The following is a 12228-nucleotide window of genomic DNA, read 5'->3' on the forward strand; positions in this document are numbered from 1 at the left end:
AACTCAGAAGCGAAGGGAGGAGAAAAGACGAGCTGTATCGATACGTGGTTCGTCAGTTAGGGGAACAGAAAGGAGGTTCTGTGTATGAGAACGTGATTCCTGGATGGTATGTTGCCACCCAGGGGTCTTGGTCCACGACATCTCAGATCGTGTCATCAGCATTAGACATTGGCTTTGTGGGAGAAGCCAGAGAGTGGGAGTGAATGGTTGACTCTCTGACTGGAGGCCTGTGGCTTGTAGAGTGCAGCAGGGATTGCTACTGGGTCCATTGTTGTCTGCCATCTATATCAACAGTCTGGATGATAACGAGGTCAACTGGATCAGCAAATTTACAGGTAACACCAAGACTTGGGGTTTAGTGGCTATCACGACTTGTAGAGGGATCTGGATAAGCTGGAAAAATAGGCTGATAGAATTTAATGCAGACAAGAGTAAGGCGTTACATTTCGGTAGGACCAACCAGGATAGGTCTTACACAGTGAATGGCAGTGCACGGAGGAGTGTGGTAGAACAAAGAGATCTGGGAATACAGGCCCATAGGTCATTGAAAGTGGCATCACAGGTAGATAGGATCATAAAGAAAATTTATGGCACGTTGGCCTTCATAAATCAAAGAATTGAGCAAAGGAGTTGAGATGCTGTGTTGAAGTTGTAAAAGGTATTGGTGCGGCCAAATTTGGAGTATTGCGTGCAGTTTTGGTCACCTACCTGCAGGAAAGATATGAATGAGGTCTATAGATAAGGGTAAATGCTAGCAGGTTTTTTTTTCCACCGAGGTTGTGTGGGACTACAGTCAGAGGTGATGGGTTAAGGGTAACAGGTGAAAAGTTTAAGAAACATGGGAGGAAATGTCTTCACTCAGAGGGCCGTCAGAGTGTGGAATGACCTGTCACTGCAAGTGGTGCATGCAAACTAGATTTCAACATTTAACGGAAGTTTGGATAGTAGGAGTTTAGAGGGCTATGGTACCATTATAGATCGATGGGTGCTGACAGTTTAAATTGTTTTGGCATGGACTAGATGGGCTGAAGGGCTTGTCTCTGTGCTGCACTTTTCTGTGACTCTATGGTCTAAGACACTTGGGGCCAGTAATCCCAGACTCCGTATTAATGCTGGGAGTAGAGAGATACTCCAGCTATTGATTGATCAAACTGTGAGCTTGTTTGCTGTGCTCAGTAACAAAGAGTATCTGGTCTACAAGCTTCTCTGTATTCAATAACAATGATGCAAATAATGTATCTGCAGTTAATCAAAAACACAAGAGATCCTTCAGATGCTCGAAATCCAGAGCAACACACACAAATCCCATGCTATCAACATTCTGGGGGTTACGATTGACGGGAACCTGAATTGGTTTAGACATTTAAACACCGTGGCATCCAGAGCAGGTAAAAGGCTAGGTATCCTGCTGTGTTTAACTCACCTTCTGACTCCCCAAAGACTGTTCACCATCTCAAAGTCTCAGGTCAGGAATTTAATGGAATAGTCACCACCACCTAGATGCGTGCAGCTCCATCAACACTCAGGAAGCTCGACACCATCCAATACAAGGCAGCCCACTTGGTTGGTACCCTTTCCGCAAGCATCCAATCCCCCCACCATCGACGGAGAGTTGCAGCAGTGTGTACTACCTAGAAGATGCACTGCAACAACACACCAAAGTTCCTAAATCAGCACCTTCCAGACCCACGAGCACTACCATCTAGAAGGATGAGAACAGCAGATACCTGGGAACACCAGCACTTGGAAATCCACCTCTAAATCACTCACCATCCCGACTTGGAAACATATCACCGTTCCTTCATTGTCACAGGGACAAAGTCGTGGAATTTTCTGCCTAACATCACTGTGGGTATACCTACACCTCAGGGACCGCACCAGCTCGTCACCACCTTTTCAAGGGCAAATAGAGAAGGGCAATAAATGCTGGCTTAACTGGCGATGCCCCAATCCCGTAAATGAATAAACGGACTCTGCCGGTCAGCGGCATCTATGGAAATTAATTTGAAGTTGATGTTGTGGGCCAAAACCCTTCATTGGGACTGGAAAGGAAGGGGAAGAAACCAGAACAGATGAGCAGAGGGGAAGGGGGCAAACCAGGAGGCTGGGAAAGGGGCAATGAAGTAAGAAGCTTGAAGGCAACATGTGAAAGACAAAAAGCTGGAGGAGAAGGAATCTGAGAGCAGAGGAGAGTGGACCAGGGAAGATAAGGAGGAGGAGGAGCACTGGGCCAGGTGAAAGGCCAGCAAGCTGAGGAGAAGAGTCAAACCACTAGAAGCTGGAGAAAAAGACGTTCATGCTATCAGGTGGAATATGAGGTGTTACTCCTCCAAGCTGAGAGCAGGCCCATCGTGGCAGTAAAGGTGGCCGTGGACCAACATGTCGGAATGGAAATGGAAACTGGAATTCAAATGGTTCACCACCAGAAATCCCAGTTCTTTCAGAGAGACCGAGGGTGCTCAACAATGCAGTCCCCCAATGCAGACGAGACAGCATTGGGAGCACTGGATACAACAGATGACCCCAAAAGATCTCGGGGTGCACCTGGAAGCACTGCCTGGGTCTCTGAATGAAGGTGAGGGAGGGGGGTGAATGAGCAGATGTAGCACTGCTTCTGCCTGCAGGGACGGGTGTCAGGAGGGAGACTAGTGGGGTGAGTCGAAAGGACAAGTGAATTACAGAGGAAGAACAGACTGGAGGGGAGGTAACAATGTTTTTGGTGGAAGGGTCCTGGAGACTGATGTGCTTGATATAGAGACTCATAGAGTGGCAGACAGGGACAGAGAAACTCAATCCCTGCTAAAGCAACAGGAAGATGTGGGTGAGGGTGGACATTCAGGAAATGGAACAGATACAGATGGGGGTATTCAATGGTGGAGGAAGGGAAACACTGATCCACAAAGAAGGAGGTTATCCCTGATCTCTTGGAAAGGAACGCCGCACCCTGGGAATAGATGCAGTGGAGATAAAGGAACTGAGAAAAGGGAATGGCATTTCCACGGGGCAGTGTGGGAAGAGGCTGTAGTTGCCTATTTTATGTAGGCCAATTAACATGACCCCATTGTCTCACCTTTAGCAAATGCAGATGAGAAGGCTCATGGTCGCTTCACTTTGCAAACGATGCAACCAACCTCCTCAACATTTGCAAAGCTGTGCTTTAAATTTCAAACTGATTAGTTCAAGAAATTTACATTAAGAGCTGAAGACTGGTTCTTGTTTACAACAAGAAGCTGAACAAGGAATATGGTTAGAAGTTTAACTTTGTCACAGCCAATTCTGATCATGAGGAAAGGTTATGCTGCAATACTAAATAGCTGAAGTTAGCAAAAGGCCTCTTGGGCCTTGGAAACTGAATGTCCAATACAGTAATTTTTTGTGCTACTGTAATGCCTGCAATAAAATGAATCTCAATGTAGCATATGGTGACATATGCGTAATTTGATAATAAATTTACTTTGATCTTTCAACGTTGAACCTAGTATGTTGTGAGAAGCAATGGACAGAATTGCTAGGACCATGGCAGAGATCATTGTCTCTTTAATACCCACAGCAGAGTGACTGGGAAACTAGAGAATGGCTAATGCTGTCCCTTTACTTCAGGAGGGCCAGTAGAATAAGCCAATATGTTATGGCCATTGAACCTTAAATGAAAAATGGGAAACTTAGAAGGATTCTGAGAAACAGGATTATTTACATTTGGAAAGGAAAGGATGAATTAAGGATAATCACCAAGAGTTTTTGCATGGCAAACCAGTTCTCACTAATTTGTTTGTTTTTTGTTTTGTGTAGGTAACCAAGAAGACAGAAAAGGGCACTGTGCTAAGCATTGCCTATATCAGGGGGTTCCCAAACTGGTGTCTACAGACCCGTTGCTTAATTGTATTGGTGCATGGCATAAAAGAGGTTGGGAAACCCTGGCCTACACAAATTTTAGTAAGGCCTTTCGAAAGGTCCATTTGGTAGGCTGCTCAAGAAGATTAGAACACATGGCACCCAGGATGAGTGAGCCACTCAGATACCATATCGGCTTGGTAGCAAGAGGCAGAGGTTGCCTTTTCAGATTAGAGGTCTGTGGACAGCGGTGCGTTGTAGACATCTCAACCTGATCGCTTGTGGTTTGTCATCTATATTAATGATTTGCATAAGACTGTAGGTGGGATGATTAGTAAGTTTTTATTGGATGGTAAACTCACCTCTTCACACTCAAAACCTGCCTACCTTCCACAGGTATCATGTGAGGACTGTGATGCAGTACTTTCCACCAGTGAAGAAACTTGATACCATACAAAACACAGCAGCCCGCCTGATAGGCACCACATCCATAACCATTCACTGCCACCATAGATGTAGCAGTTTTTGCCATTTACAGGAGGCACTGCAGCAGTTCACTAAACAAATAACCATACAGTATTTGCTTTACGTGTTATGGCCATGCTAATGTGAGGAACGACTTAAATAATAAGCCCTGTGTAAGGATTTTGTCCTGACACGCTGACTGTACTTTTTTTTCCATAGATGCTGCCTGGCCTGCTGAACTTCTCCAGCATTTTCTGTCTGCTGCTCGGATTTCCTGCATCTGCGGACATTCTCTTGTTTGTGGATAAGTGCATCTGTTTGCTGCTCCAGTCACTGATGCTTATATTTTACACGTTTTGAGTAACATCTAAATTCTTCCTCCCAAGAAGTATTATCTCCCATCTGTCTTTTTTTCTCAGAATTGATATCATCCACACTTAAATATCATTCAAAAATGTACAATTCTTATTTTCAAATCTAAAATTAAAAATCAATACTGTAAATTGCAAACTGCAAAGTCTCATCAATGATCCACGCAGAATACCATTTCTCAAGATCAATATGGCTCTAGGACTCCATTTTTACTCACGGTGAGCAAACTAATTGATTCTTAAATAAGTCTCCCATAATATTTTCTGTGGAAGTCCGCTACAAAATGTGAGTTTTTTTTTCTTTTCTGTGAACAGAGCAGCTCAATATAACACAAGTACTTTGTTTGCAACTTTCTACCTTATATCTTGCAATGGGTTTCCAGAATCTTTCAGTTACCACAGGACATTTATTTATTTATTTTTTTTATAATGTGATAAAGTATTTCAAATTGTATTGTTAACTATGTTTTTTAAAACAAAATCTTTATTTTTAATCTGCAAAACTTGGCTCGAGTAGAGTCTTGATATGTTGTTGAATGTATAAAAGCTATAGGGAGAGATTTTAATGTCCAATTGCAGATGTTTGCTTTTTAAAAATTCCTGCAGAAAGCCTCGTTCATATACAAATTGGGGGTGGGTGTATATGTAACTATTAAGCGAGCAGACATTTGTTGGCTAAATGATTTAATGTCCAAGGGCTTTCTCCTCTTTATTGTTATCTAGTAATACTGGTAAACAGACCGTGCAGTATTGTTTGTGTTCTCACTAATGGACAAATCCGACAGGTATTTTTCTCAAATTGTGTATAAATAATAAATCAGCCACAACAAATGATAAAACATTGATAAAAGTGAATGTTTATTTAGTTCAGTTTACCAATCATGACAATTAATCAATGCCAAAATGTGGAATTAATTAAAGAACAGGAGCAAAAGCAAACACAGTAAGTGTGTTTACAGGACTACTCACAATGCGCTGGAGGAACTCAGCAGGTCAGTCAGCATCAGTTGAAAAGATTAGTCGACGTTTCGGACCGAAACCCTTCGTCAGGACTGAAGGAAGAACTTTGGGGAGGGTTTGAAGAATGCTGGTAGTTGAAAGAACAAGCAATTTGAAAGACAAAGGGGTGGGGGAGGGGAAGCAGGGAGGTGATTGGCAGGAGAACAAGGATAAGTGAGTCACGGTGGGATCAATCCCTGCGGAAAGCGAAGAGGGGTGGAGAGGGAAAGATGTGCTTAGTGGTGGGGTCCTGTTGAAGGTGGCGGAAGTTGCAGAGGATAATGTGCTGGATCCGGAGGCTGGTGGGGTGGGAGGTGAGGACAAGGGGAACTCTGTCGCTGTTGTGGTGACCGGAGGATGGGGTGAGAGCCGAAGTGCGGGAAATAGAGGAGATGCGGGTGAGGGCATCATTGATGACAGCAGAAGGGAAACCACGATCCTTAAAGAAAGAGGACATTTGAGGTGTCCTGGAACGGAAAGCCTCATCCTGGGAGCACCTCCGTGACTCACTTATCCGCACGTCCATCCCCACGGATCTCTCACCCGGCACTTATCCCTGTAAGCGTAAGTGCTACACCTGTCCCTACATCTCCTCTTTTGCCGCCATTCAGGGCCCCAAACAGTCCTTCCAGGTGAGGAAGCACTTCACTTGTGAGTCTGTTGGGGTCATCTATTGCATCCGGTGCTCCCGGTGTGGCCTCCTCTACATCGGTGAAACCCGACGCAGATTGGGGAACCACTTCGTCAAGCACCTCCGCTCCGTCCGCCACAACAGATAGGATCTCCCAGTAGCCACACACTTCAACTCTGCTTCCCATTCCCATTCAGATATGTCCATACATGGTCTCCTCTACTGCCGTGATGAGGCTAAACTCAGGTTGGAGGAGCAACACCTCATATACCATCCAGCCCCTTGGTATGAACATAGAATTCTCCAACTTCCAGTAATTCCCTCCCCCTCCCTTCCTCAATCCCTAGTTCACATCACCTCCCTCATAGTTCCGCCTCCTTCTACTGCTGCGCATTGTTCTCCTGCCAATCACCTCCCTGCTTCCCCTCCCCCACCCCTCTGTCTTTCAAATTACTGTTTTTTTTCCGACTACCAGCATTCTTCAAACCCTCCCCAAAATTCTTCCTTCAGTCCTGACGAAGGGTTTCGGCCCGAAACGTCGACTAATCTTTTCAACTGATGCTGACTGACCCGCTGAGTTCCTCCAGCGCATTGTGAGTGTTCCTTTGACAACAGCATCTGCAGATTATTTTGTGTTTACAGGACTAATGATTTATTAGCAGACAGCGTGAGAAAACACACAGGAGGAGATTTAAGTGATGATATTGCTGTCATTCACCATGGTTGGTTGATTGGGTCTTTAACGGCATTTGGAGCTCAATTCATACCAGACCACCTCAAGAAATTTATCAAGTGCATGGTGGTGTGCAGGGGTGAACGCAGGCAAGGAAACGGCCAGGGTGACTACGATACAATTGACGAACAGCTGTAAAAGTGAAAAGTAAATAACATAGGCTGGTGTTAATATTCTCAACGGTTGAATTTACCCATTAAACGTGTGTTGATTGCTTGTCGTTTGAATGCTTTCCTATGTATAATGCAACAGGACAAAATATTCCCAGCTAAGCTGACGAAGATGACATTTCCAGACTGCTGGAATTTCAACTGAATAAATTTGAAAGTTCAGAGTTGCTGATCTAATTACAATATCATAGTTTATGTAATAACAATTACTAAGATTCTATAAAATTGTTACATACCCGAATGCAATGAGGATCCACCTGCAGTTCTTCACCATATTGAAAGGCAAGCCCTTCCAGGTGTTTACCCATGTGGTCCATGTCATGGGCTGCATCTGCCACCGCTTTCATTACCAGGCGACCGTGATTTCTGACCGATGGGTCACAGGCTTTGAAGCCAGTGAATTCCTTGAAATATATCCTAGTATAAGGATGGAGCTCAAACAACCTTCAGAAAAATGGACAGTGAAGGCAGAAATTATTTGCAGACACAATATACACTACATCTCGCCTAGAATTAAATTTAATTTTTCTTCGGACCAGCAATCGCACTACTTTGGAAAATCTTCAATTCTACGCAGAGAATGTCTGTATAGGGAAATGCAAAGACATGCTACCGATTACAAATAATAGCTGAAAATGCATTAATTATACTATGAATGTAAGAAAATTACCTGGCTAAAGCATCCGCACCCCAAGCTTCAGCATTTGCCTTGATGTGGTTGCCAATTTCTTCTATAATCTGTTTCTCGCTGTCAGAGAATACCATTGTTGCAGAGTTCTCGCCTTTTCCGATCTCTCAATAACCAGGAGATGCCTCTGGCTTGATGTGTCCGTATTTACTGCAATTCGCGCTGAGCCGCACCCTCTCCGCCCCACTTTTCCCATTGGTTGTGGGTCCTGATTCATGGTCTATGTAATATAATGATAAGAGGCAATGGGAGAACGGCAGCCAGTTGTCCGGTTCACATACAACCGTTAGCAAGGATATCCTGTTTCCTAAAAGATAAACACCACCTTAATATATTTCATTTGAAGCGCTCTTGCAAAAACTTAGTATATTTCCATATAAGTTATCAGTAAATGTAGAAAAATATCCATTACTCTATATGCGTTTTCAAACTAACCCTGATATAATAAGTTTATTTCATTTTATTGTTATTTTTGCCTGGATATTACACTGAATTCACCCATTCAAATTCATCCTCCTCACCTTTGGTCTTTTTATTTCACAACTGTCTGACCTCAGTGTGCAGGGAGACCTGGTTTTCCAAAATTCTCAAGATGCCTGCTGCGTAAGCTGCACAGAAACTGACTGGGCAAAATGAATGTTAATGTAACCATATTGGACCAGGAAGTGTGTTGGTCTAGAATCACGTAGATAATGTGTATTAGCAAACAGCTGAAGGATTTGGTTATGCCCTAGTCTATTTAAGGTCTGAAACGTGAGGATGGCCGGAGCAACTTTGCAGTATTGTTCTGGAATTACATAGACATGGGAGAACTGAGCTGATGTTACAAGCACATTTAGAGAAGGAAACTCAGGTCAGGTTTGAGGTTACAGACCTGATCAAACAGCAAAAGGGAGCGTGATGAAGTTGGCTTCTGATATCAGAATTATGCAGCCAAAGCAAATGATTTTGAATTCTTCCTAAAGCTCATTTGGAGCAAAATTTCCTTCATTCATTGCCAGACATCAAATAACTAGCGTGACTGAGCAGAAGCAGTGGAAGAGTCAGCAGAGTTGCAAAGAAATACAATGTTGTGGTTCATCGTATCTAATGTGTTACTCCTTTCTGAGAAACATAAAACACTGATTATTTTAAGAAAACTACATTAAAAACATTTTATTTTCATATTTAATTTAAATAATTTTGTGATTTGCCTCAAATTGTATAGAATAATGATTTAGCAATGTCTAGTGAACACATCTCACATGGAGTAATGATACTACAATACTTAACTGAATGTTATTAGCATATGGTGGGTGGAATTTATTATTTAAACAACATTTTGGATGGAATTTTGTCATTTCAGTAATAGACTTTCATGATGTGAACGTAAGAAATGAATGAAGGTTTGGACACAGCCTTTAGGATGACCTCTTCATTCAGTAAACATTTAGTTGATCTGCTGGATGACCACAACTCCACTTTTTTGCTGGATCATCATATCCTTTGATCTATTACATTCTATTTATCTACCAATTCCAACTCTTGAGACAATTAACATGTACTCAACAGCCACAGTACTCTGAGGCAGAGTATTCCAAAGAGCCACAACCACAAAGAGAAGAAATTCCCCATCATCTCACTGTTGAAGTGGCTAAACCTGTTTTGTGAAACTAAACCCCAGAATACTTTCAGGGTTGAGCCTCCAACGAAGAGAACATTTAAAAAATCAGAGTTTAAAAGAATGTTGGGAGTCCTTGTGCAGGATTCCCTACAGGTTAACTTGCAGGTTGAATTGGTGGTAAGGAAGGGAAGTCAATGTTTGCATTCATTTTGAAAAGTCTAGAATATTGGAGCAAGGATGTAATGCTGACACCTCATAAGGCTTTTGTCAGATCAGATGTTATGTTCGTGGTACTGGGAAGCTGGGTGGCCATGGGTAACACACACGAGAGATGGAGACGTGAGGAACAAATGTACCGCTGTATATTTTACTTGTAAGCCGTCTACCCAGCACGCCCTCTCACAATACATAACACACAGAAAAGCTTGACAGAAACCCGTAAGGGACGAAATAGACACGAATGCATAACATGTCCCCTCTCCTTATTTTAATGCTTTGTCCCACTTCCCGTACACAGACCAGCTGCTGAACAATTAGTATTTGACGTTGTAATCATCAAATTCAACAACAACAAAATAACATGTTTTCTCAGCCGAGGAAAAAACAAATAGACTGCCTCTATTTGCAGACATAACCCTGGGAATCATCCTGTGCCATGAGTTGAAGGTCAGTCACTAAACTGGAGATTCAATCTGTTTGGAGGCTACTTGAGGTACTGACGACTGGAGGATGACACCAAAGGTGTTTTATCTCTTGGTAGTGTGTGCATATACATCTTGGTTTGGGTACCACATTGTCAGTAGGAAGAAGCTCAGGGAGCACAGGGGATGGGGGATGAATGGCCTTGCTGATTCAGAACTTATGTATATGGTTCTCACTGACCAGCAAGTCACCTGGGATATCTGGGGATGGTGGCTAAACTACAGGGGGTGGTAGAAATTCGGGGGGAGTTGATCGCAAAGTTCAACCTGTCTTCATACTTTTAACTAGTTTACTTAAAGCAGACTTATCTGTGTTTATTTTCGTATTTGCTCAGGATCGGTTGATGCAGTTGGAGTCTATTCCAGATTTGACACCATGAATGGGGTGCAATGTTCCTCACAGATTGCATTTTAAGACCTTTCAGTTCTGCTTCCACCTCTTCCACATACAAAACCACTCCAGTCAGTGAACTGGCCTTTAGTTTCTCCTCGTTAGCAGTGAGACTGGACTGCTATGGTGTCACACCCACATTTACTTTTCACAGTATTTCTAAAATAACTACCCTTTTATTAATCTTCTTATGATCTTCTTGTATGGAATGGGAGCAAAGTCGTTTCCAAGCTTTGCAAAAGGAGTTTGGATCCTCTATTCCAGACCAACATATCTCTCAAGGTTTTCATGTGTGGTAGAATACAAGGTACTGAAGCATCTACCTGGTCTACTTCAGTCACTTGAAAACCCTTGACTGAGCTTTCTACTTGACACTGATCCGGGTGGGTGTTCCTCTGGCTACACATGTAACAAGCCAGTTCGATTTCAACCACTAAGAGATAGTTTGGATGGGAGGGGTGCGGAGGGCTTTGGCCCCGGTACGGCTCGAAGGGATGAGGCAGTTTAAATGGCTCAGCCGAAAGGCCTGGTTTTATGTTGTACTTTTCTATGTCACCTTGATCTCTGATTCATAACAGAGACAACGGCTTGATCCAACGAAGATCAGAAATAATTTTCAGAAGTTTAATTTTTCACAGCCTAAGAATATTCTAACAAGGAGAATATGTTCTGCAGACTTTTCAAGCGGTCCCTTCCCTCTGCCCCACGCGTTGGTCTTTCGTAACCATGGTAACACACAAAATGCCGGAGGAATCCAGCAGGACCGGCAGCGTCTATGGAACGGAGAAATAAGTCGAGCTTTCAGTGGAACTGGAAAGGAAGGGTGAATAGCTCAGATCATAGATTGATTTGGAAGATGCGGGTGGTTGTTCTGTGAAACTCGGAGCTCAGGGTCTGTGTGGAAGCATCTGCTGGACCCGCACATTCCTCGGAACAGGGAACAGCCTTTCTGCTGAAATCAAATCCGACCGGTTCGACAATTCACTGTCATTCAGGTGTGAAATCGTTCACTTTTATAATGTATTTATCCATTTCTGCTGCAGGGAAGACCGATAGAACCATTAATGTGTCTTTAAGAAATCTACCTGGGGTCTCGAATCCGCAGCATTACCCGTTACAGAGCTGCGAGTGTTAGCTGCGAGTTTCCAGCATTTCATGTTCCCCTCGGACTCGCATCAGCTGCAATTATTCTACAAGTATTTTCAGGATTCCTGCAAATAATCAGTCTGTGTCATTCCTAACTGCGACATTAACTTGGCAAGGTTCCCAGTTACCATTGCCAGTAATTTTTAATTGTTTGCTGTAACCGCGAGGGTGATGGGGTGAGGGGGAGGAGAGGCTGATGGAAAGGAGGAGAGTGCGGTTTGAAGGGTGAGCAGACAGAGGAGGGGCAGGATGAGTGTGTGGAAGTTAGAGAGGGGGAAGATGAAGTTGTGTCGAGAGTGGGCGGAGTGGGAGAGAGTTAAAGAGATGGGAGACATGGACAGGGCGAGGGAGGGGGAAGACGTGCATGTATTTTCTATATCCATTAATAAATGCCAACGTTGCATCCACCCTCTTCACCACCAACTCAACCTTGGAGGTTAACCTTTAGGGTATCCAGCACAAGGACTCCCAAGTCCCTTTGCATCTCTGCAGTTTGAAT

General features: G+C 43.4%; 1 protein-coding gene and 1 long non-coding RNA gene across 2 annotated transcripts in view; both read right to left on the reverse strand.

The window, feature by feature from the left end:
* LOC134341841 (uncharacterized) overlaps positions 1 to 12228 on the reverse strand; it is a 221136-nt gene that overhangs the window by 123258 nt on the left and 85650 nt on the right. The window lies entirely within an intron of this gene.
* Positions 7016 to 8062, reverse strand: LOC134341830 (hemoglobin subunit alpha-like). Its single transcript, XM_063039763.1, has 3 exons — positions 7871 to 8062; positions 7437 to 7644; positions 7016 to 7162 (listed from the first exon to the last, which is right to left on the reverse strand). The coding sequence occupies exons 1-3, from the start codon at positions 7963 to 7965 to the stop codon at positions 7037 to 7039; spliced, it is 429 nt and encodes a 142-aa protein (XP_062895833.1). The 5' UTR covers positions 7966 to 8062; the 3' UTR covers positions 7016 to 7036.

The sequence above is a fragment of the Mobula hypostoma genome, unplaced genomic scaffold (genome assembly GCF_963921235.1).
Source record: "Mobula hypostoma unplaced genomic scaffold, sMobHyp1.1 scaffold_75, whole genome shotgun sequence".
Lineage (NCBI taxonomy): Eukaryota > Metazoa > Chordata > Chondrichthyes > Myliobatiformes > Myliobatidae > Mobula > Mobula hypostoma.